Source organism: Erythrolamprus reginae, chromosome Z, assembly GCF_031021105.1.
Source record: "Erythrolamprus reginae isolate rEryReg1 chromosome Z, rEryReg1.hap1, whole genome shotgun sequence".
Classification (NCBI taxonomy): domain Eukaryota; kingdom Metazoa; phylum Chordata; class Lepidosauria; order Squamata; family Dipsadidae; genus Erythrolamprus; species Erythrolamprus reginae.
In genome coordinates, this window is record NC_091963.1 from 140473562 (window position 1) to 140500519 (window position 26958).

General features: G+C 38.7%; 1 protein-coding gene across 1 annotated transcript in view; it reads left to right on the top strand.

Moving 5' to 3' along the window:
* The first annotated feature begins 3051 nt into the window (after nt 1-3051).
* The window catches only part of LOC139154192 (uncharacterized), a 33538-nt gene continuing 9631 nt past the window's right edge, over nt 3052-26958 (top strand). The window contains exons 1-8 of the mRNA XM_070728622.1: nt 3052-3339; nt 6227-7078; nt 13336-13462; nt 16991-17805; nt 22436-22535; nt 23822-23996; nt 25642-25819; nt 26055-26912. Of these exons, the coding sequence (XP_070584723.1) occupies nt 3052-3339; nt 6227-7078; nt 13336-13462; nt 16991-17805; nt 22436-22535; nt 23822-23996; nt 25642-25819; nt 26055-26912 (3393 nt within the window). The remainder of the gene's footprint in view (nt 3340-6226; nt 7079-13335; nt 13463-16990; nt 17806-22435; nt 22536-23821; nt 23997-25641; nt 25820-26054; nt 26913-26958) is intronic.

Consider the following 26958-nt stretch of genomic DNA (forward strand, 5'->3'; position numbering starts at 1 on the left):
TAAGATTCTTCACTTGGTCTCAATTATTATAAGCATTTTCATCTTGTGACCACATACTACAGAGTCCTCTATTAAGATGGCAAAAACATGTTTTCTTGCTCAAGACTTCACAGGAGTTTGATTCCCAAGTTGTTGTCTTTTTAATGCAATTATCACTTTCTATGTTATTATTTCAACATTAGGTCTTGAGGGAGTAGCTGAGCTACTATTTCAAATAGAATTATAGCATTCTTCCTGAAAAAGAATTTTAGATGGACAAATTGTCTTACAAAGAAATGCAGTTGATAAAGTTAATGATATTTGCAGTATTGGTTATTGTGCCTCAGATGATGTGCAGGATTCGCAGGAGTAAATGTAGCATCAGTGACCCTCTGCCTTTTTTTCTCAAAAAATATCAATCCGGAAACCTCATTGTTGTGAATATGCTTTCTCAGATCTATGTCTTCCATACAACGATGGACTTCATCAAGCGTCCCTCTAAGGAGTTTTTTGAGGACACTATGTAAGAATTTATATATTGAAATCAAGTTAATTTGAACAAGGAAGTCTTGTTATAACCATATTAAGCATCAGTCCCAATGATTGGCAGCATCTTTGCTGGATAGCACTTTCTTCCTCCTCCCATTCTTCTCCCTTTTCCATCATTATCTTATTGCTTTTATATCCTCCTTGTTCTTTTTATAAATATGCATTAATAATTCTTCATAGTTACATAAGAATTAGAAGAATTAGGTTTTCCCCAAAAGTTTGTTTCCACTTGTTATGCATGTTTTGATGGAGGTTCCTTATAGAAAATTTTCTGAAATCTATAATTATTATATAACAATGATATCCTGCAAAAGTGGGGGGGGGATCTTTTTCAAATTTTGCACAATATTATAAAAAGACAATGCATTATTACACAAATAAAAATTTGCATTAGGAAAAGAAATATATAATACAGGAAATGGATGAGAAAAAAACTAAGCAAAGATATATGATGGGAAGGTATCCCTGAGGTTGAAGGAGCCTCAACTTTTCAAGGAGAGTTTGAGGTGTTCCTATGTTCCCTGAAGCTGGAAGGATTGATCGTTCCCACTGAGTTGAGCTCCATGCTTAGTGGAAGAATGTGATGTTTTGGAGTGGGTAATTTAAAATTTCTTCCTGGGAAATGGATGGGTAATGATCTTGTTCAGGCATCAATTGGATTTTGCATTTTCACATGTGGTCCAAGAAGTCTTAGTTTGTCAACGTTTTTGAACACCCTGATTGAAGTTCTTTAGAGAAATTTTTTAGAGTCTTCATCTTAAAATAATTTGTACACAGGAGAAAAGTTCATGTCCTTCTCTAGATTTGTTATTGAACAGCCAGATTAACAGCAAATTACTGAAAACTGAAGTGTTTACCTTTTATTTTAATTAAGGATTTCTTTTTCACATATTGCCATGAGAATCATTTACTCATATTCATTTCAGCATTTAAAAAAAAGTTGTTACAGTACATGAGATCATTGTTATAAAGAATTTATTAACTAAAATCCTGATGATTTAAAAAAATTATTAATTACATGGTTTAACATAATATAATTTAATTACCTTTTCAGAGTATAAGATGCACTGGAGTATAAGATGCACCTAGATTTTAGAGGTGGAAAACAAAGAAAAAAACATTCTCAACCAACTGGTGTAGTAATATATTATTTAATAAAATACTAGTGTAGCAGAATACTTTTTACAAACCTCAAACGTGACAGTTTTAAGACTTGTGGACTTCAATTTCTGGAATTCCTCCTCCAGTCATGCTAGCTCAGCAGTTAAGCCCACAAGTCTTAAACTTGCCAATTAATTTCCCTTGTACCTCTAATCCATAACCCATGGGTCTTTAAAGTTGGCAACTTTAAGAGTAGTGGACTTCAACTCACAGCATTTCTCCTCCAGTCATGTTAGATGGGGTAATTAGAAGGCAAAACCAGCCCCATTTTTGAAGAAGAAAAAAACCAGGCTGTTTTTTTGCCTGTTTGAGCAGGAAAAGGGTCTGGGGAGCCTGCAGACAGCTCTTGGGTGCTGGGTGCTGACAAAAATGCCCCCATTTTTTGTAAAAAATTGACCATTTCCCCCCCCCACAAAAACTGAAGTATTTTTGCCTTTCCCCCAATCCCCAGGAGTGCTTTGCAGGCACCCCAGACCATTTCCCCACCCATTTTTGCAAAAAAAAAGGGGGGGCAAAAAACGGCCCATTTTTCTCAAACATGGGCATTTATGCCCTTTCCCAGCGCCCAAGAGCTGTCTGCATGTTCTCCAGACCTTTCCCCCACCTTATTTTTCTGAAAAAAGCCCCCCAAAATAGCCCAATTTTTGCAAAAAAAGGAGGACATTTTTGCCATTCCCCAGCACCCAAGAACTCTCTGCAGGTTGGGAGGGCAGGGTTTTAAGACAGCAAAAATGGCTGCATTCAGTGTATAAGACATACCGACATTTCCACCCTCTTTTGGTGGGAGCAAGGTGTGTTTTATACTCCGAAAAATACAGTACATGCACTCTCCGACACCACGGAAAAAGTTATGCTCTCTTTTTGGTCAAAGTTCTGTATTTCTACTTTCCATTTGCAAATTAGGTATAGGACATACTGGGATTGAATTATAATTTTTTGTCCTCAGGACATAATAAATGTTTGGTTTGGGAGAACGCCTATTTGAAACAAGGAAATAATTTTTATTTGATGCCATTGATTTGTTTAAATTCCCAAACTACTATCAATAGTAGAATGCATTTTGGAGGTTTTACAGAAACTGGAGTGACTCTTTTCTTCTAGAATATATCAGTACCCTTTCACAATAAGTGATTTTAATTTCTGAAATGTTTTAAGTTGAATACTAAAAGATTATTGGGACAAAAATCATTTTCACCGCAAATATTTTTTAAATGCTATCAAAACTTCCCTTAAGAAACTGGCTATTAAAATCACAATGATTGCAATGCTATTTTAGCACACTCACCTGTAAAAAAGTATTTGGTGTGCTTTTTGTTCAATTGATTGCATGGTGACAAAACAGGAATTTCCCTTTCCAGAATCATGACTCCAATCTACCAGCACATCTTGGCCTTAGAATTTGCCATCAAAGAGATCAACAGAAATCCCCATCTTTTACCCAATGATACCCTTGGTTTCCAGATCTATAATACTTATTTCATGCCAAGTTGGACATATCGAGCCTCTCTGGAACTTTTCTCTACAAAGGGCCAGTTCATCCCTAACTACAGTTGTGATACGCAGCACAGACCAATAGCAGTCATTGGGGGACCTACCACTGAAGTTTGTCTACAGATGGCTACCATTCTGTCCATCTACAAGATGCCACAGGTATCACCTTTGATAGAGCTAATGCCCCGTATGTAATCATCAATGTACTATTCCTTTCTTTTTAGGGGAATGTTTATGGCATGAGAAGGAAGGGGTTCTGCTTGAAATAGAGATTATTCTTACAATTGATGACTTCTGGTGACTGCAAGGGAATTCTGCTTTGGCTTACTTCTATCCCCAGTTTTGCAGCCATAACTATTTTCTTTCTTTCTTTCTTTCTTTCTTTCTTTCTTTCTTTCTTTCTTTCTTTCTTTCTTTCTTTCTTTCTTTCTTTCTTTCTTTCTTTCTTGCTTGCTTGCTTGCTTGCTTTCTTGCTTTCTTGCTTTCTTGCTTTCTTGCTTACTTACTTACTTACTTACTTACTTACTTACTTACTTACTTACTTAGTCAAGTACGTATTGGTAGTATACATAGATATACATAGAAACATAGAAACATAGAAGACTGACAGCAGAAAAAGACCTCATGGTCCATCTAGTCTGCCCTTATACTATTTTCTGTATTTTATCTTAGGATGGATCTATGTTTATCCCAGGCATGTTTAAATTCAGTTACTGTGGATTTATCTACCACGTCTACTGGAAGTTTGTTCCAAGGATCTACTACTCTTTCACTAAAATAATATTTTCTCATGTTGCTTTTGATCTTTCCCGCAACTAACTTCAGATTGTTTCCCCTTGTTCTTGTGTTCACTTTCCTATTAAAAACACTTCCCTCCTGAACCCTATTTAACCCTTTGACATATTTAAATGTTTTGATCATGTCCCCCCTTTTCCTTCTGTCCTCCAGACTATACAGATTGAGTTAATTAAGTCTTTCCTGATATGTTTTATGCTTAAGACCTTCCACCATTCTTGTAGCCCATCTTTGGACCCGTTCAATTTTGTCAATATCTTTTTATAGGTGAGGTCTCCAGAACAGTATTCCAAATGTGGTCTCACCATTGTTTATATACATGAAATGGCTACTAGTAAGAGGGAAACATTAGGACAGGACCAGTAGGTGTACTGGTGCACTTATGCATGCCCCTTACTTCCCTCTTAGGAATCAGGTCAGGTCAACAAAAGCATTAAAATAGAACAAGTATTTTAAGGCAAATCTACCAATTTATGATGTCCAGTTCCTCTTAATAGTACTGAAGAGGGAAAAATTGGTGCAAATTAAGTTATAGAAAATAATGACAATAAGGAAAATTGGTGAAATTATTCTTATAGGGAATTTTGCATTAATAGCATCTGATGTACTGTAGAAGAAATACTTAAAATATCTGTTAAAATATAAAAGTGAAAAACCAAGATGGAAAGTGCTATAGGCATTGTTTGACTAGTATGTCAAGAGAAAAGTATGTAGGAATAAAGGAGAGTGGGGTGGGGAGAACGGAGGGCAGAGGCTCATTGAAGAAAAAAGAGGAGAAAAGTATGTAGGAATAATGGAAAGAGGGATGGGGAGAATGGAGGGCAGAGACTCATTGAAAAAAAGAGAGGAGAAAAGTATGTAGGAATAATGGAGAGTGGGGTGGGGAGAATGGAGGGCAGAGACTCATTGAAAAAAAAGAGGATAAAAGTATGTAGGAATAATGGAGAGTGGAGTGGGGAGAATGGAGGGCAGAGACTCATTTAAAAAAAAGAGGAGAAAAGTATGTAGGAATAATGGAGAGTGGGGTGGGGAGAATGGAAGGTAGAGGCTCATTGAAGAAAAAGAGGAGAATAGTGTGCAGGAATGACAGAGAGTGGGGTGGAGGGGAACAGAGGGCAGATGCTCATCTTTTTTTTTCAATGAGCCTCTGCCCTCCGTTCTCCCCACCCCACTCTCCATTATTCCTACATACTGTTCTCCTCTTTTTTCTTCAATGAGCATCTGCCCTCTTTTTTTGTAAAAATATTTTTTTTTACTTTTATGTGAAAGGACCGCCCTTTGCTTGCAGTGCTGCTGTGGCATCCTTTTTTGTAAAAATAACAATGTTTATTTTTACACGAAGACCTCCCTTTGAAGGAGCTGGGGAATCCCTCCCAGGAAGAGATTCTGGGGGCGGAGCTTTGACATCATCGTCAGGTTGCTAAGGATGCCAAGGTGATCACTTCCTGGATTCCATGGAATCCAGGAAGTGATCCCCCTGGTGTCCTTAGCAACCTGCTGGTGACATCAAAGCTCGTAATGCTGAACGCGACCCCAAACTTTGCCCAATGTTTCACAAAATTTCGGGTTCGAGTTCGGCATACCGAACACCGCAAAATTCGGTAGGGACCCGAATTGTGCGAGTTTGGTTCGCCCATCACTAATTATAAAGACTTTTCTCACCCTGTAGTATTAATTTCAGATAAATTTTGCTTCAAGGAAAATCCATGATGACTCTTCTGATTTCTATAATTCATAACTTTTGTGTCTCTCTCTCTGTGCGCATGTGTGTGTAGACTAAGCATTAAAGACTCTGTCATAATTAGCATTAGACTTCAATAAGGCATTTAAGAAAGCTGATCACATCTTACTTCTTGCTAAGGTAGAACAATGTGAGATACCACCGTTATGGATTTGTAGTTGACTGATGAACTATGTAGTCTTCAATGGAACTACATCTACATGGAGGGAAGTACGCAGTGGGGTATCTCAAGGTGTTTTCTAAGTCCACTGTTTTCCAACATCTTCATAAGTAACCAAGGTGAAGTATTTAAAGGGGTGAATTTTTTTCTGCAACAGTGTGTCATTGGTCAAATTTGCTAATGCCACTCCCTCAGCCTTGGGAGTGACAAGTATGAAATATGTGCTAAACCTTAATATGATGTAACTTAAATGGGTAAATAATATCATTCCATGCTACCCTTTTTTTAAAAAGAAAAAGAAAAAAGTATCCTGTTGACTGTGTTTTTCTTTTTCCTTTCTTTTTTTTAAGCTAGTCTATGGTTCTACTTCCAAAAGTAGTACAAAAACAGTAGCTGCCTTACATCAACAAATGTTCCCAATTATGGACCGTCAATATACAGGGATTTTTCAATTACTGTTACATTTCAAATGGACATGGATTGGGATCTTGTCTGTGAATAATGATAATGGGGACAAGTTTGTACAAAATGTGGTTCCCATGTTTGCCCAGAGAGGGATCTGCTCAGACTTTATTGAAACTTTTCCAATAATCGATTCGAGTGGCATTGATGAGGTGGTGACCATGGGACTTGAAATGTATGTGGTGATTATGAAAAGCACAGCTAATGTAGTATTAGTTCATGGTGAAATTTATGGAATTATAGTTCTGAGGCTTCTTTCTGGTAATTTGAAAATTGAAGATGCATCATTATGGAGAAAGAGTAAAATCTGGGTTATGACCGCTGAAATGGATTTCACTTCCCTTCCCTTTATGAGGAATAGTGACCTAGCCTTCCTCAATGGTGCTCTATCTTTCGCAATTCACACAGAGAAGGTGTCAGGATTCGAACAATTTATCCAGATGAAGAACCCTATCTTGGAAAAAGAAAATACTTTTATTAAGCTCTTCTGGGAAAGTGCCTTTGAATGTTCCTTCTCCATCTCTGTAATGAATGAAGATGAAAATGCGATTCCCTGCACTGGGAAGGAGAAAATGGAAGCTCTTCCTACATCTGTATTTGAAATGGACATGACTGGACACAGCTACAGCATCTACAATGCCATCCATGTAGTGGCACATACTTTGCATGACTTGCTTTCATCCATGATGAAATACAGAATTAGAGGACATGATGCCAAACATGTTCAAAAGCTGTGGAAGGTAAATTCTTGAGCCAAACCAATGACTGGCTGCTCATTATATTTGTAATCCAGATCCAAAATGTAAATTAAGCCCATATAAGAGATGATCTGAAAGTCCATTCTTTCAAGGGGAATATGTTCAGGCATATAGTCTTGTTAAATGTCATCTCTTTAGCTGTTAATTAATGTCTTTAAAAGTTATGACATCTGAGCCTTAGAACACATCTGTACAATTTGTTATGTCTGTCTTTTTATGTTAACCGAGCTCTTTATTTTGTCTTACAATCAGTGGTGGATTTCACCTACCTTTGTTATTAGTTTGGGAACAGGAGCATGTGGGTGTGCGGGAGCCTTGTGTGCATAAAATGTCTGTGCATATGTGCAGAACCTTCTGCACATGTGCAGAAAATGTTTTAAGGATACAGTGTGAATGTTTTGTAACTCACCCATTGCTTACAGTATATAGGTTTTATATGTGCTCCCTGAAATTACATATTTTAAGACAGGTGTGGGCAATTAATTTTGTCATGGGTGCCGCATGAGAAATTGGGATGGTTTTAGAGGGCTGGATTAATATAATTAATTCCGTTCTACCCAATACTATATATTATTGGGTAGAATTGTGTTATGTTATGTTATGTTATGTTATGTTATGTTATGTTATGTTATGTTATGTTATGTTATATAGAAACATAGAAGACTGACGGCAGAAAAAGACCTCATGGTCCATCTAGTCTGCCCTTATACTATTTCCTGTATTTTATCTTACAATGGATATATGTTTATCCCAGGCATGTTTAAATTTAGTTACTGTGGATTTACCAACCACGTCTGCTGGAAGTTTGTTCCAAGGATCTACTATTCTTTCAGTGAAATAATATTTTTTCACGTTGCTTTTGATCTTTCCCCCAACTAACTTCAGATTATGTCCCCTTGTTCTTGTGTTCACTTTCCTATTAAAAACACTTCCCTCCTGAACCTTATTTAACCCTTTAACATATTTAAATGTTTTGATCATGTCTCCCCTTTTCCTTCTGTCCTCCAGACTATACAGATTGAGTTCATTAAGTCTTTCCTGATACATTTTATGCTTAAGACCTTCCACCATTCTTGTAGCCCGTCTTTGGACCCGTTCAATTTTGTCAATATCTTTTTGTAGGTGAGGTCTCCAGATATGTATTCCAAATGTGGTCTCACCAGCACTCTATATAGCGGGATCATAATCTCCCTCTTCCTGCTTGTTATAACTTTAGCTATGAAGCCAAGCATCCTACTTGCTTTCCCTACCACCTGACTGCACTGTTCACTACCCCTAAATCCTTCTCTTCTGAAGTTTTTGCTAACACAGAACTGCCAATACAATACTCAGATTGAGGATTCCTTTTCCCCAAGTGCATTATTTTACATTTGGAAACATTAAACTGAAGTTTCCATTGCTTTGACCATTTATCTAGTAAAGCTAAATCATTTACCATATTACAGACGCCTCCAGGAATATCAACTCTGATGCACACTTTAGAGTCATCGGCAAATAGGCAAACCTTTCCTACCAAACCTTCCCGTATGTCACTCACAAACATATTAAAAAGAATAGGACCCAGAACAGACCCTTGTGGCACACCGCTTGTAACCTGTCTCTGCTCAGAATACTTGCCATTAACAATAACTCTCTGATGTCTATGCTTCAGCCAGCTTGAAATCCACTGAACTATCCAGGGATTAAGTCCAATCTTCACTAATTTATCTATCAGCTCTTTATGTGGAACCGTATCAAAGGCTTTGCTGAAGTCCAGATAGGCAATATCCACGGCACCACCTTGATCCAATACCTTTGTAACATAGTCAAAGAAATCAATGAGATTAGTCTGACATGATTTGCCTTCAGTAAAGCCATGCACTATTGGAAGAGTTCCCAGAGCAATTGGAGTGCCCAGTGGTGGCACGCAGAGTAGAAGTAGGACACAGTTGTCAACGCAGCGGTGACACTGGCAGCACCACAGGGGGGTGGTCATTGGAAGATGTTGCAAATATGCATGAAACCTTATTTGACAGCCACACAGATGAACCACCCTCGGATGTGATGCCCCATAGCAGAAGGCATCATGACCCATATGGTGGAGAAATACCTGTCCACGTGCATGATGGTTCTTAGCGATGTCTCCAACAAAATGAACTATTTACTAATCCTGTTATTGCATTTACTACTATCCTCTCATAAATTTGGAAAAAAATATTATTTCTATTTTTGAAAGGGGAAATAAATCATATTACCTTGGATTTTTTAGCTACCTACCTACCTACCTACCTATCATCTACCTAACTAGCTAGCTAGCTATGATATATCTAATCTTCCCTTGGGTTCTTTTACATTGTAGCTCAACCAATTTATGAGAGGCATCTCATTCAATAATAGTGTTGGACAAAAAATTTCTTTCAACCAAAATGGAGAATGGGAGATTGGATTTGATATTATGAACTGGATTACATTTCCCAATCTATCTTTTCTCAAAGTTAGAGTTGGAGGGATAGACTTCATGGATTCCCAAGAAGCATTGTTCACCATTGATGAGGAAGATATTGTTTGGCCAAGGAGGTTTAACCAAGTAAGATGTGTTTTGATTTATAGTGAAATATATTTCCTCCATTCAATGCCACAAAATTCACAGCAATGTGAAGACCTTTGCAAATCACTTTACCTTGTAGTACTTCAGGTATTTTCTAAGATAAAATGTGAATGGAAGAATGGATATATTTTAAAAATAGGACTGATGTAAACTGGCATAGTATTTATTTATTTATTTTATTTATTTATTTATTATTTAGATTTGTATGCCGCCCCTCTCCGCGGACCTTAAACAAGTATGTTTTCTCACTTAGGAAGAATTACCCAGATGTGTTGGTCAAGTACTCTTCAATATCTTCATAAACAACTTAGATGAGGGAATAAAGGGAGAATTTACCAGATTTATGGATGATACTAAGATGGGAGGAATAGCTAATATCCTAAATGATAGACTCAAGATCCAGATGCATCTCGACAGACTTGAACACATGGCCCTATCTAACAAAATGAAATTAAATGTAGAGAAAAGTAAAGTCTTACACTTAGGCAAGAAAAACCAAAAGTACAAACATCTTTGGATCTTGGAGTCTTAGTGGACAACCAAATAAATACAATATGAGCCAGTTGTGTGTTACAGCAGCCCAAAAAGCCAGTGCAATCCTGAACTGCATTAACCAGAGGGATACAATCAAGAACAAGTGAGACACTAATACCCCTCCACAAAGTCTTAGTAAGACCACACCTAAAGTACTGCATCCAGTTTTGGTCACCACACTATTAAAAAGATGTTGAGTTTAGTTTTAGTTTACTTGATTGTTATTGCATGTCTTAAAATGAAATTAAATGCCATCTTCAGTGTACATTCTAACTATAAAAATAAAATACAAATACACATCCTTCACACTTTATACAATTGAACTGAAAAACCTTGATATTGCATTAATATTGCACTATACATTAGAATTCAATACTGGTTACTGCCCTGGGATAGAAGTTATTTTTCAGCCTATTTGTCCTTATTTTTATTATCCTGTACCATCTGCCAGATGGTAATAGTTCAAAATAAGCATGCCAAGAATGAGATAGCTCTTTTAAGGATACTTTGAACTTTCTTAAGGCAGCAGAAGCTAAATTGCTCTTCCAAAGGGAGAAGAGCACCACCGATAACACAACTACTGTCCAAAAAGACCTAGACTCTGTTTCTGATTGGTCTAACAAATGGAAACTCCAAATCTCAACCAGCAAATGCTCTGTCCTACACATCCGCAAACAGAATCAGAACCACAAATACAAACTGAACAAACAAATTGTCACAGATAACCCCCACTTGGTTAAGGACCTCGGAGTACTAATAACAAACAACCTAAGTGCCAAAGCTCACTGCAACAACATAGCCAAGAAGGCTTCAAGATTTGTTAATCTAATCCTACGTAGCTTCTACTCTGACAATCTCACACTACTTACCAGAGCTTACAAAACTTTCACCAGACCCATCCTTGAATACAGCTCATCTGTTTGGAACCCATACTGCATCTTGGACATTAACACTCTCGAAAATATCCAAAGATACTTCACCAGAAGAGCCCTTTACTCCTCCACCCAAAACAGAATACCCAATGAAACTAGACTCACTATCCTGGGTCTGGAAAGCTTACAACTATGACACCTTAAACATGATCTAAGTATTGCCCACAAGATCATATGCTGAAATGTCCTGCCTGTCAACAACTACTTCAGCTTCAACCACAACAACACAAGAGCACACAACAGATGCAAGCTTAATATTAACAGCTCCAAACTTGACTGTAAAAAATACGACTTTATTAATCGAGTTGTCGAAGTGTGGAATTCATTACCGGACTCCGTAGTATCTTCCCCTAACCCCCAACATTTTACCCTTAGACTATCCACAGTTGACCTCTCCTGATTCCTAATAGGTCAGTAAGGGGCCTGCATAAGTGCCTCCCGTCCCCTGTCCTATTGTCTCTCCTATATCTCCTATATCGTATCTACTATTCTTCTATTCTATTCTTCTTATACTACTCTAATAATATCCTTCTATTCTCTAATTGATATATTCTATTCCTAATTTTTCACTTCTATTCTTTCTCTAATATATTTTACTCGAGTATAACCTCTATAACCTTCATTGTGTATTATTGTGCATTGGAATGAATGAATGAATGAATGAATGAATGAATGAATGAATGAATGAATAAATAAATAAATAAATAAATAAATAAAGTGAGAAACCAATGATCCTTTGTGCAATGATGTTAGCCCTCTGAAGAGCTGTCCTATCTGCCACTGTGCAAGTGGCAAACCATATGTAGGTGCAGTAAGTTAAAATTTGTTTGTTTGTTTGTTTGTTTGTTCGTTCGTTCACTTGCTTGCGTATGTATGTATGTATGTGATTTATAGGCCACCCACCTCCTTATGGATTCTGGGCAGCTAACAGCAATTTAAAAAACAATAAAATCATTTTAAAATTCTCTCTATGGTGCAGCAGTAGAATGTCACCAGCAGTTTTTCATTAAGTTGTTGCTTCCTGAGATGTCTCAGGTAGTATAATCCCTGCTGAGTCCTCTTGACCAGTGCTATAACATGAGTGCCCCAGGTCAGGTCTTTTTTTATGATAACACCTAGAAATGTAAAACCGGCTATTTGCTCCACTCGGTCTCCACTGATAAACAAAGAAGAGCAACCAGGATGATTAGGTGACTGGAGACTAAAACATATGAAGAACAATTACAGAAACTGGCCATGGCTTATATAGTGAAGAGAAGGACCAGTGGATACATAATAGTAGTCTTCCAATATTTTAGGGGTTGCCGCAGAAAGGAAGGGGTCAAGCTACTTTCCAAGGCACCCGAAGGCCAGACAGGGAATAATGGTTGGAAAATGATCAAGGAGAGATTCAACCTACAAAAAGGGAGAAATTTTCTGACAATGAGAACAATCAACCATGGAACAGCTTGCCTTGGGAAGTTGTGAGAGCTTCATCACTGGAAATTTTCAAGAAGAGACTGGACTGTCATCTATTGAAAATGTTGTAAGCAGGATCTCCTGCTTGGGTGGGAGGTTTGACTAGAGGACCTACAAGATCCCTTCCCACTCTGTTAATCTAATCTAATTATGTGCAGCAACCCTCCAAACTAGCTAGGCTTCCCTTCATTTTTTCCCCTCCAGCCCCCTCCCCCCCCATGGCAACCCCAAGATGGCCTACTGGATGCTCAGAGTAAGCAGAGCAAAAGTACATCCTTTATCATTATCTATTATCAATTTTTAAATCTTTATTCCCTCCAACTGTCTTTTTGCAGTGACTAGATCATAAAATACTGAAGATTTGTATGTATTTCAATTGTTCACAACAAAGTCAAACTCCTTAAATTGACTAAAGATATTTTTTAAAACAAAAACTAGGTAAAGCTAATTAGCAATGCCTAAACCCTAAACTTAATTGGGACTCAGCTTTGATAGAGGAGGAAGATAAGGCAACATTTCCTGTGTTCATTTGTTCAGGACATTATCTGCCATAGCATTCAATACTTTCATCCTTCTTCTGACATATGGTAGTTCTGTGTACAAGGAAGGATATATCAAAGACATTGCAAGCAATTCATGCATGACACTAAAAAACCGACACCAGATGATACTGTGTAATCATTGAGTAGTAATTTGTCAAAGTATTTTCTTCTTTCTCTCATGTGCAGGTCCAACCTTTATCTCTGTGCAATAGCAACTGCCATTCAGGTTATGCTAGAAGCAAGATAGAAGGGAAGCCATTTTGCTGCTATGATTGTTTACAATGTCCTTATGGAAAGATTTCCAACCAAGAAGGTGAGTTCTTGCTTTTGTTTTATTGGAAGACATATCTAAATAAAAATTCAACCCTTGTTGAATAATTATGTTTGAACTCTGCTCCGAAACCTAGATATTCTTGCAAAGCATATATTCAAGAGTTTATAAATAAAATCCTGGCTTCTCATTGTAGACAAAAGGCAGGCAGGGCAACATTGTTCATTATCAAAGTTGTTCCCTTTCATGTAGATGAGAAAATGATAGAGATGAGGCCCTCTTTCTCCTAAAACTGTCATAGCTGAAAGCTTTGCTATTTGTCAGTTTAAAGATCTGAACTTCTGTATATGACAAATATACGGAGCTGCACTAGCGATTTATAAAATTGGTGGCAAAAATATCATCTCTGGAATAATCAGAGAATAAAATATTGTCCTTAGCCAGAGATGGGCTGCTCCAGGTTCTACTGGGTTCAGGCAGTCCTCTAGCAAAGATTTTGCATGGTTTGGTGAACCCCAAATCCCACTTCTGACTGGCCCTGCCCTCTCCATGCAGCCTGTTTTGGATGCCAGGTAAGTGCAGGGTCCGTGCTTAGAAGGTGAGAAATGGCCCCTTTCCAGCCCATCTGGAGCCCAGGGGAGGCTGTTTCTCCCTCCTGAAGGCTCAAGAAAAGCCTCCAGAGCCCGTGGAAAGCAAAAAACAGGTTCCCAGAAGTTCTGGAAGGTCCTCCAGGGAACCTCCCAGAACCCAGGGATGGCAAACCCTCCCTCGCTGCCATGGTGCAGGAGGCAGACTAAGCCACATCCACCATGGTGACCAGACATCCCACTTTCGGCAGGACAGTTTCACTTTTTAGCAATTTGTCCCGCATCCTGTGGTGTTTTTAAAAAGTCCCAATTTTTTTAAAAGAAGCCAGAGTTTGGAGATTGCTGGATCTCCGCAATGGCTGAGTTTGGGCAGTGCGAAAGCTGAGCTTCCTTCTTCATGGCTTCCAAGTTTTTTCCTGGCAGATTCTACTTCTGAAAGCTGCTAAGAAGGGCAAACTGAGCTGCAGTGCCCAGAGTGAAGTTTCCTTTGGCCCCAGTGGCATGGCCGAAGCATTGGACTTGTACAACCCATTCTATCCCAAGCTTGGCTCCACTCACCAGCAAGCTCTACCCTGTCATCTGTGGCCACCTTCACCTGGCCTTGCAACATTGATTAACACCTCTGGTGTCCCTTCCCACCTTTCTCCCTCCCTCTTTTATTTTTCTTTATTTTTTATTTGCTCACTTCCCCTCCTCTTTCTCTTCCACTTTTGCTTGCTCTTCGCACTAGGCTCAACACCTTCCCAGGGCCACAGCTGTTGGCCAAATACCTCAGTGTGATTGAGCTGCCCAGGCAGGAGGGCTCGCTGGCAGTGACAGCAAAGGGGAGGAAAAGGAAAGGGAAGTTTGGCTGAGGCATTTGTCCCCCCCCCAACAGCCTGTCCATTTTGCTTGTGGGGCAGGTGGATGAAGCAGTATTTGCACCAGGTGGAAAAACCCATCTCCTCCTTCCAAGCAGCAGCTGGCCCGGCCAATAAAGATGGGTCCATCTCGGCCCAGCATTTTTCCTTCCTTCAACCGGGTGCCGCTAATGGAGAGGCTGAGCACACTATGCCTCTGTCTCTGGATTGGCAGCATCTCGGAAGCAGGTGAGAGAGGCAGCACAGGTGCACACCATCGACAGAGAGAGGAGGGAAGAATGGAAGAGAGAGAAAGAGAGAGAGAGAGAAAGGGAGGGAGGGAGAAAGAGTGCAAGAGGGAGGGGAGGAGGATGAGAGAAAGAAAGAAAAAGAGAGAGGGAGGAAGGAAGAGAAATAGAGAGAGAAAAGAGGAAGGGAGAGAGAGAGAGAAAGAGAAAGAGAGAGGGAGAGAGAGAAAGAGAGAGAGAAAAGAAAGAGGGAGGGAGAGAGAGAAAGGGAGGAAGAGGAGTGGGCGCACGAGCGCCTCTTTATAGAGTGTTGGAAAAACTCGCCTCCCCAAGGAAGCGTTGGTAATCTCCTGGACCCAGCTCCGTGTCACCTCCCTGCTGGCCGAGACCAGCCAGGAGGGACACGGATCCAGTAAACAGGTGGCGGAACTCACAGCTCCAATGGCCTTGTCCACTTCATCAGGTGTCACCAGATCAAACTCTTCCCAGACAGGTGGACAAGTACGTGCCCCAGTCACCTCGACTGACTCGTTTTCAGTCGACTCTGTTTTCCAATTGGAGTCGAGGTCGGCCCGGATCTGAGCAATTTTATCAGCGAAAAACGTATTAAAATCCTCGGCACTGTTCTGTAAGTCTGACCATGACAAAGGCAATGCTTCTAAGCCCCTTAGTCTCAGACCATTACTCAATTGCTCGGAAAGGAATATCATGTCAGGTGCGTGCCCTCCCTCATGAGTTGGACCCTGTACTACTTGAGTCAGGTCCATGGCTGTCATGGTGGCCATGAACTCCTGTGCCAACCCAGAGGTTTCACCGAGTGACGGCAGGTTGAAGTCCCCCAGGACAATAAGTCCGGGGAACTCCACCGCCAACCCGGCTACCTCCTCGAGTAGCACAGGCAGGGCTTTTGACACGCAGCTGGGAGGCAGGTACATGAGAAATAAGCCCACCTGAACCCCTAAGTCCAACTTCATCAAGAGAGACTCGCAACCCGCAATTTCTGGAGCAATGAGTCCACTTAGGCAAAGGCTCTCCCTGGCTATAATAGCCACTCCTCCCCCCCTTCCCTGGGGTCGAGGTTGATGCCATATCTGAAACAATGTTGTCTGGTGGGGCCCAGGGGAAGAGTCTTCTCTGTGTTGGCCCCGACCCTCTGCAACCAACTCCCTCCAGAGATTAGAACTGCCGCCACCCTCCTTGCCTTTCGCAAACTCCTAAAAACCCATCTCTGCCATCAGGTATGGGGAAATTGATTCCCCTGGGCCGTTTCATTTTATGTATGGTTTGTTTGGGATGCATGACTGTTTTTATAATAAGGGTTTTAAACTGTCTTTTTTAACCATTAGATTTATACTATGTATTGTTGTTGTAAGCCGCTCCGAGTCTCCGGAGAGGGGCAGTATACAAATCTAATAAATAAATAAATAAATAAATAATAAATAATTTAGGTAACTAATTTATTTATTTATTTCATAGACCAAATGTTTAATCAACAAACCCAACCGCTCCCCCCGGTCAATGGTGTCCCACTTTACCAATGTAAAAATCCGGTCACCTTACCATACCCACCCATCAATCTGTCAGAGAACCCATTGTTAAAGTTTTTGGAAGCCCACCCCTGTTTTTAGCGAAACTGTATCTTATCGAAGATCACAAATGAAGTTTGCATATTCAGATTTAGTGGCACACAAAAAATTGACCCAATGAGATATGCTTTTTATTCATTGACTGAATTCTAATATGCCAAATAATGTATCTTAGGACAAAGGGTTTCCCAAATGTAACTGTTGGTAGTATTCCAGTGCCTATGGTATTCACATGTTAAACAACGAATCTCTTGTTTTCATACTGTTCAGTTTCTTTCAATAAATCTGCAAGTTGTTATTTTTTTTCTAGACATGGATGAATGCTTTCAATGTCCAGAAGATCAGTATGCTAATAAGAAGCAGGATTTCTGCCTCCAGAAAGTTATAACATTTTTGAAGTATGAAGAAACTTTGGGAATTCTATTGGCCAGTTCTGCTCTTTTCTTTACTTTGGTCACAGCTGTAATCCTCTGGATTTTTATTAAGCATCAGGACACTCTCATTGTCAAAGCCAACAATCGGAATCTCACCTACACTCTCCTTGTTGGTCTCATGTTGTCTTTTCTTTGTTCATTGCTATTTCTAGGAAAACCTGGCAAGGTGACATGTCTCCTTCGTCAAACAGCTTTTGGGATGATTTTTTCTATGGCCATTTCTTGTGTGTTGGCCAAAACTATCATTGTAGTTCTGGCTTTTATGGCCACTAAGCCTGGGTCCATGATGAGCAAATGGGTTGGGAAAAGACTTGTCATTTTCATAATTTTGGGCTGTTGTTGTATGCAAGGTATTATTTCCATTACATGGGTGACAACCTATCCTCCATTCCCAGATGCTGACAGGAATTCAATGGTAGAGGAAGTCATTCTAGAGTGTAACGAAGGATCTGCCTTCATGTTCTACTGTATCTTAGGATATATGACTCTCCTTGCTATTATCAGCTTTACAGTGGCTTTCCTAGCCAGGAATTTGCCTGACGTTTTCAATGAAGCCAAATTTATCACCTTCAGCATGTTGGTCTTTTGTAGTGTGTGGGTGTCATTTGTTCCAACATATCTGAGCACCAAGGGGAAATATATGGTTGCTGTGGAGATCTTCTCCATTATATCTTCCAGTGTTGGGTTATTGGTTTGTATATTTTTTCCTAAATGTTACATCATTATACTGAGACCTGCTCTAAATAACAAAGAACAGCTAAGAAGACAATCCCACAGAAAACCTTAAAACTATATATGGCTGTTTAATATTTCAGATATCTAGGGTAAAACAGAATCATGTAATATTATGGTTCAGTTTTCACTTATCTAAAAGAAAGCTTTTTTGCATACTTTTTGTTTAGTTGTCAGTTTACAGATAAAATAATAGTTGTGAAAAGTTTTCCTATTCTGCCTTCTGCATTTTCCTCTCCAAATGCTGTATCCTGTTGATTTAAAAAATAGTTAGACAACACTTGATGAAATAAAAGCTATCTAGGCAAATTAGATGAGATGTCTGGGCTTCATTTCAATTTTGAAGCAAAAAGCTGCTTTGGAGCAGGTAAACTCTTGATGGCTTTTCAAATATCTTAGAATTGGTTATCCCAGGTAGAGCTGATTGCGGAGTCACTTTGTTGGTGAATTGAAGGTTCAACAGAAAACGCTTGAGTGAGAGATGACCAACCTGGGACTTTATGTAACTGGCAACTCTGTGGAAAGAAGATTGCAGAGTTCACCTGTAAATGTAATCAAGAAGATTCTGAATCATGTGCATGTGCCACTCTGCTACCTGTTGTGATGTCTCTAGTCTTCGCGATGATAGAATGGTGGAAAAAGCAAAAACCCTGATGAAGAATGCTCAAAAATGGATGAATCATTTGGGCAAGAAAGGTTAGACAGATAGAACTGTCTTTAACCTAAGCCCAAACACCTATTTTCTGAGAAGAGAAAGGCCAGCTCAACCAATCGAAGATAAAGCAATTATTAAGAAAAAATAAAACAAACGTGTAAAAAAAAAGAACTGGTTATCCCACAATGTTCTCCTAAAGCAGCAACTATCTCATTTTCAATCATACTTTAACGATGTATATATATATATACATATTTGTTTTCATAAATTTTCACGGGTATATGTATGTAGATTGTTCTGAGTTTGGGTTTTGCCCTGTGTAATATTTTGCATGTTTATGCGACGTTTCGGTGAAATCACATCCACCATCATCAGGCTGAAGTTTCCAAGCTTCGTGCTGTTGTAAAATGGAATGTCTGCAACTGTCATTTCTTCCTAGTGTATAGTGTGGGGGTGGAGATTTGGTTTGAATGTAGCAAATAGATTGGGTGATTATGTTTCAGTGATCTGATTGGTTGGTGTAATCATAATTATTAGAAGGATTGACATGGTGATTTTATGAAGTGTTTTTTGTTTAAGGCTGGTTTCCAAATTTCAAAAGTCCAAAATCATAATTATTAGAAGGATTGAATGGTGATTTTTATGAAGTGTTTTTTTTGTTTAAGGCTGGTTTCCAAATTTCTGGTAGGCGGGACGTGTCATCTCTTTTATTCATGCAAAGGGGGCTCCTTTCAATTTCTATGGCTTCTAGGGCAATTCTTCTATATAAATTCTCTGTTTTGTGAAGTAATTTAGTTTTTTCAAAGTCAATTTTGTGCCCTGTTTTTTTAATGTGCTGGACAAGGGAGGAAGTCTTATCTTCCTTTTTAACTGCATTCACATGTTCTGCAAGGCGTGCACTTACTCTTCGGTTGGTTTGTCCAATGTATGTGGCTGCACATGTTTTGCAAGGGATTTCATAGATTCCTTGGTATTCCAATTGGATTTTATCTTTGGGGCTCCTTAGGATATTAGATATTTTTTGGTTGGTGCAAAATGAAGTTTTGATGTTATGTTTGTGCAGGATTTTACTAATTTTGTCTGTGGTGCCCTTGATGTAAGGGAGGATGGTGGTACCATTTTCCTGTTCTTGATCTTGTTTTTTGGGGGGTGTCTCTTTTTTGATTAGATTTGTGATTGTTTTCTCTTCGAATCCATTAGAAATTAATACATCTTTGAGTTTGTTCAATTCAGTTTTTAAGTGCTCATGGTCAGCTAAGCGTTTGGTTCTGTATATATATACAGATTCTGTATATATATACATATATATACATATACATACAAATATATATATACCAATATACCAGGGTGATTCGACACAAAATGTAACCCTTCCCTGGTACAGAGCTGAAGGGATTGGATACTGTAGCCTAGAGGATAATTCTCTGCCTTACAAGGCAAAGGTTGCAGGTTCAAGTCCCAGTGGGTATGGCTAGCTGATGAGGCCAAAATAAGGCCGAAATAGATCTATCCTAGTCTCCCTTAATTTTCAAATTCAGCTTAAACATGTGACACACACACACACACACACACACACACACACACACACATATATATATATATATATATATATATATATAACATGTTTTTGCTGAATTTGAAAATTAAGGGAGACTAGGATAGATCTATTTTGGCCTCATCAGCTAGCCATACCCTCACTGGGACTTGAACTTGCAGCCTTGGCCTTGTAAGGCAGAGAATTAACCTCTAGGCTACAGTATCCAATCCCTTCAGCTCTCTACCAGGGAAAGGTCATCTCCAGGCTGGTGCTTTTGGTCTTGTGCTAGGGCAAACAGGCCCTAGCACAAGACCAAAAGCCCTTGTGTTCACCCTAGCACAAGGCCAAAAGCACCAGAGTGAAGATGACGAGTGGGACCTCATCAAAATGTTGTCAGGCATCTCTGAAACTTACACGGGAAGAAACCCGAATATACCAAGACCTTCATACCTATGCCCATGAAAACCTACAAATACACACACACACACACACACATGTGCATGCATTTTGGCATGCATACGTACACATATATACATATGCATATACATATACATACATACATACATACATACATACATACATACATACATACATACGTTCACTCAGGTCACTTTCTCCCTCACTCTCACTCTCTGCATCAGCAGGCAACCCCCTGGCCCAGGGTATCCAGAGGGGCCTGGCTCATCATGCTTTGAATCTGTCATGACCTAAGATAGACAAGGAGCACTCACAACACCTACACCCCTGAAAATCTATGAAAACATTATATATACACACACACATACACACACGCGCACACACACACACACACACACACACATATATATATATATATACACACACACATAAAACAGCTGCATGTATACTTGTACCACATGGGGTTAACATAGTGCACAAACCTGACCAAACGCTCAAGAGGAGAGTAATGTGCCCAAAAAGAACTCTACCAAAGGAGGAAACTTCCTCATTAGTTTACCCTATAAACTGTTGAAATTGTGCAAGCCACGGCTAAACAATTAAAGGAGAAACGGCTAAAATGGATTAGAGGAGAAATGGCTAAACAATTAAAAACCAGGGTGCATGAGCATAAACTAGCAGTCTGGTGTCAAGAACAATGCTCCCAGATCTAGATCCATATGAAGGAGCAGCGCCATGAATGTAACTTCCAGGAGACCCAGGTTCTGCCCCATGACAAAACAAAGGGAGGTTGTCTCTTGAAAGAAGCCTGATTTTCAAATAAAAATTCTCTTGATAGACACATTGATATACCACCAGCATATCAGGCATAAGGATATCAGCAAAGGCCTAGGGGGAATGGATCATTAGGGTTGTATGAACCCCCTCCCCCAATAGGCATAAGGAACAGCCTAATGAAGGTGTGGCAAACTCATACAGGAGAGCAAGCTGGAAGAGCACAGAGACAAGGGGGGGTAGAACAATGCAGACCCAATACATGATCATGGGCAAAAAAGATGCTAAGAGAGGAGGAATAGCAACAAGGGGGAGAAAGTGGTGATTAGCACACCCCAAGTATTGCCTCATAACCCTACTCTACCCCGTGGAGAGAGAGAAAGAGGCCGGAGATCGCAATGGCTGTTGCCTCTTCACTTAAATACACCCAGATTTAAATACACCAGGAACTCACATTTTAAGGGTAATTTTTGATATACATTAAAAAATATATCCTTTTATGTATATACACTGCTCAAAAAAAAATAAAGGGAATAGTTAAACAACACAATATAACTCCACATAAATCAAACTTCTGTGAAATCAAACTGTCCACTTAGGAAGCAATACTGATTGACAATCAATTTCACATGCTGTTCTGCACATTCAACTTTATACAGAACAAAGTATTCAGTGAGAATGTTTCATTCATTCAGATCTAGGATGTGTTGAGTGTTCCCTTTATTTTTTTTATCAGTATATATATACATAAAAGGATATGTATGTATGTGCGTGTTTGTGTGTGTGTGTGTGTGTGTGTGTGTGTGTGTGAATACACACATATATACATCCTTTTCACTTATCAGCAAATATCAGCAAATATGATTCGACACAAAAATATGTAAACCTTCCCTAGTGCAGAGCTGGATTGGATACTGTAGCCTAGAGGATAATTCTCTGCCTTATAAGGCAAAAGTTGCAGGTTCAAGTCCCAGTGGGTATGGCTAGCTGATGAGGCCAAAATAAGGCCGAAATAGATCTATCATAGTCTCCCTTAATTTTCAAATTCAGCAAAAAAACATGTGACATATATATGCAATGTCGATGATCCATACTTTTTTTCTTCCACAATCAGGATGTCTGGTGTGTTATGCTTCAGAATTCAGTCAGTCTGAAGTTGGAAGTCCCACAGTAGTTTTGCTTGCTCATTTTTGACCACTTTTTCAGGTTTATTCTCCTACCAGTTCTTTGCCACTGATGGTAGACGGTAGTTCTGGCACATGTTCCAGTGGATCATCTGTGCCACAGCATCATGAATATGTTTGTAGTCAGTCTGTGCAATCTTTTGCAGCGTATGTGAATATGTGATCGATTGTTTCGTCTGTTTCTTTATAGAGTCTGCACTTTGGATCATCTGTTGATCTTTCAATTTTGGCTTTGACAGCATTCGTTCTAATGGCCTGTTCTTGTGCAGCCAGTAATAGTCCTTCTGTCTCCTTCTTGAGTGTTCCACTTGTAAGCCATGACCATGTCATTTCCTTATCCACTTTGCCTTCAATCTTCTCCAAGAACTGGCCATGCAATGCTTTCTTCCGCCAGCTGTAGACACGACATTGAGTTACAGTTTTTCTGTACTGGTTATTATTATTATTATTATTATTATTATTATTATTATTATTATTATTACACTTGACATTAAGGCAATGGATATTGTTGTAGATTATAATTTGATTATAATAAAATGATTTGTACCCAGACAACACACTGTTAATTAAAAATTGGAATTGTTGTATCATAAAATAAAATAAAATGAAAACCTATTACAAGAGAGAGAGAGAGAGAGATAGTAGAGACTGAAAAAGTTTGAGCTTCTTTGGCAACATTATTATTATTGTTTTCATCTAGCCTGCTTTGACCCCGTTATGTCCTGGGTTTCTTGCGGGAAAATGCATGGCTACTTGGCATCCTCCTTTTCCTCTCAGGACTTTTCAGACCCCACCTGGAAAAACTAAATACTCTTAACTCGTAACAATAGGTGAGAAATGTTCATGGAGATCCTCAGTCATCCAGGTCATAGTTGTCCCTAAGGTGCTTTTTCAAAAGGCAACTTGACCTCCTCTTGGGCTGAGCTGAAGAAGTTTCTTGGATAAGAAGGGAAACATCTTTTTAATAAAACCCCAGAAAGTCAAGTTGCCTCTTGAAAAAGCACTTTTGGGATAGGTTGCAAAATGATTTTCTTCTCCCATATGAAAAAAAATCTTCAAATGATGACCCAATGTTTAAATTCTTCATAATTATCTAATTGATGCTGATTATTTGGAAAACTCCCTCAGATGGCAAGGGATTTTCTGTTACAGTAGTAACTACCCAAATAGTGCATTAGGTTTAAGGAATCATCTTAATCTCTGTTGGAACTTCCATAGTAGGGATTTTAAAGCACCTGGCATTCCTGAATTACTAAGAGAGCTGCCAATTTTTGGACATGCTAGAAGAGCACAGGAGAACACCAACATATGAATGATTGTAAAGGAACAGGTGACTTGATGTTAAGGAGAAGATGTGAATGGGAGATAATGAAGTTTATTTTTTCATTTCTCATGCTGCTTCCTTCAGTGAGGTGTGATGTTCCAATTGCTAAATGCATAATCAGTGACCCTCGGAAAATCAATCATAAATATTACCAGTCAGGGGATGTTATCATAGCTGACATTAGTTCACAAAGCTACATGTTTTCCAACCCTCTCAATTTTAAAAGGCATCCTTCTTTTGAACTCCTTGATGACCTCATGTAAGCAACTGGTACCTTACACCAAATATTTCAGGTGATGTGAGTCTCTCCCTAGTCTTTGACAGTAAGAGCAAGCATGATTTTTCAATCATTAGTATTAAGGGATATAGACCATATAATGTGATCTATGCTTCATTGGATCAAATTTTTATCCAATTTAAAGAACTGGGTGAACACATTCTTACCACTTAAGATAACACTTCTGAGGAAAGGAACATGTTAAATGGGTGGAAATTACTGGGTCTGATTCTGCTTCCCACTCTGTCTCCTGTTATTATTGTCAATGACAATTCTTTTGTAATTTGGGATAAATTTCATGGATATTTTTCATTTCACTTTCTTGGAGTAGCCAAGGAATATTGATGCTAACTTATATTCCTTAGGAAAAAAGCCATCATGTGTTATGAATTGTAAAATAAATAAAAAATAAGCTGATCATATTTAATAGCTAATAACTAATCTGCAGGACAGAGAGATTGTAAAGACATTATTCCATAAACTGTGGAATCAAGATGGGAATTTGAAATTGTGCAGGTCAGAAGATAAATTTCTTTTGCATTCTTGATAGTTTGTTAAAACAAAACAAAGAAAAAGGTAGATACTGTAAAAATACAGTAAAATGCTGGAACGTTTTAGATAAATCCATTGGTGTGGCCATATTATTATTTATCCCTTCTTACTAAATTAGTTTGCTAACCATACTAACTTTATGTTATTGTTAGTGAATAAAAACAACTTGGCCATAGGTTCTTGACTGAGTTTTCTCCCTTTCACCTCAATTCAACTTTCTGCAAATGTTTTCTTATGACGGCATTTTAGGTAGAACATATCTCTGCGGAGCATCCTATAGGTTTGATATTTAAGGAGACCTTTTACCACCACACTAGCTATACCCTAAATCATATACTATTTTCTTTCAGAAATGTTCTTTTGTTAGAAATAAGAATTAGCATTCTAGTTGAAATATTTTTTTTTGAACAAGCATGGTTAGAAACACTTTATTGAAGTGTATGCATAAATATTTTTTGAATAAAAATACTTCCATTTTACTTATCAAAACATCAGTTTTGGTGCATTCCTTACTTTCAACTTAAAAATATTTGAGAACCTGAGCCTAGATTTCATAATAGTTGCCCTGATAACTTATGAGCCACCAATATTTATTTATTCATTAGACTATACACTATACATTAGACTGAGATGGCCTCCATATCAGTTAAAACATAGGCAGCTCAAGGCAGTGATATAAAACCTAAACATAAAAAACAATAAAAGAAAAATTACTGGCACCACAACCAGTCTATCCTGAGGCAGCCAACCACATTTTTAAACTGTCTTTTCACCCTATGCCAATGCTTGTGAGAACCAGCTTTTATGGCCTTCAAGAAGATTAAAGGGATGTGGATCTGCTAGAACTCAGGGGCCAGGATGCTCAACAGGAACAAACTTATATAGAAAAGGCAGATCACCAAAGTAATCTAGCAAGCCCTAAATTGAGAGAATCCAATGATGCAGTTAAATCTAATTGCAGATATGTGACTCAGACCTACCAGCATATCTTGGCTTTTGTCTTTGCTGTGAAGGAGATCAATGATGATAACCAGATGCTACACAACATCTCCTTGGGTTTCAACATTTATAATGATTACTTCACTGAAAGCTTAACTTATCTTGCTTCTCTGGAGCTCCTCTCCACATCGGGCAAGTTCATTCCAAACTATAAATGTGATGTCCAAGGTACTACTGTGGCTGTCATTGGAGGACCCCATTCCAAAGCATGTCTTCTCATGGCAACTATTCTGAGCATCTACAAGTTACCCCAGGTAAATTGCCTCCCTGTGTTTTCATTTTTTCTTACACATATGTATTTTCACAAATCAATATGAACGATTCTTACAAACAGATAGCATGAACCAATAGAAAAATAGCTACTATATTTTTTAAAATAGAGAAAAAGTTAAATTCCATTCTAATGGGATTGTGTCTTACAATTATTAGATGAGTGCCCACCATTCAGACATTAAAAGTTTAGCTACTTAATCTTTCCTTCCTTTATAGCTTGGATATGGATCATCCCCTATGATTAATGACCCATCCCAACAAGCCTTCTTCCAATGGATGTTCCCTAATAGAAACCAACAGTATACGGGAATTCTCCAGTTGCTTTCACTTTTCAGATGGACCTGGATTGGTGTCATTTTTATACCGGATGACACTGGTCTAAGGTTTGTACAGAACGAACTTCCCAAATTTTTCCAGGGTGGTATCTGCTTTGATTTTATTGAACCATTGCCAACCTTGTATTTTAAAACTGGCATTCATGAAATGATAGAATCATGGGTCAAAATATACAAATTGATAATTAATAGCCCTGCCAATGTTGTGTTCTTACATGGTGAAATTCACACTACAATCTTTTTGAGAATGTTTCCCAAAATTGCAGAACATGAAAACATACCCATGAAAACAGGCAAAGTCTGGATAATGACTGCACAGATGGAATTCACTTCTATACCATTTCAACATTCTTGGGATCTAGATATCCTTCATGGCACCTTAGCCTTTGCAATTCACTCCCAGGATGTGATGGGTTTCCAAAATTTTCTTCAGATGAGAAACCCTAATGTGGAAACCACAGATGGTTTTATTAAGGACTTTTGGAAACAGGCATTTCTCTGTTCTTTCCCAACATCCTTGGAAGAGGAAAATGCTTGGAATCACTGCAGCGGGGAAGAAAAGCTAGAGGCTCTTCCTAAATCTGTCATTGACATGAGCATAACTCCCCATAGCTACAGTGTCTACAATGCAGTTTACGCTGTGGCCCACACATTGCAGTACCTGACTTTGTTCAAGTTAAAACAAAGAACTGTGTCAGAGAAAGAACAAAAGAAGCACTTCAATCAACAGTTGTGGCTGGTAATATCCCATTTCTCTGTTATGTTGATATTTTTGTCTGTTTTAG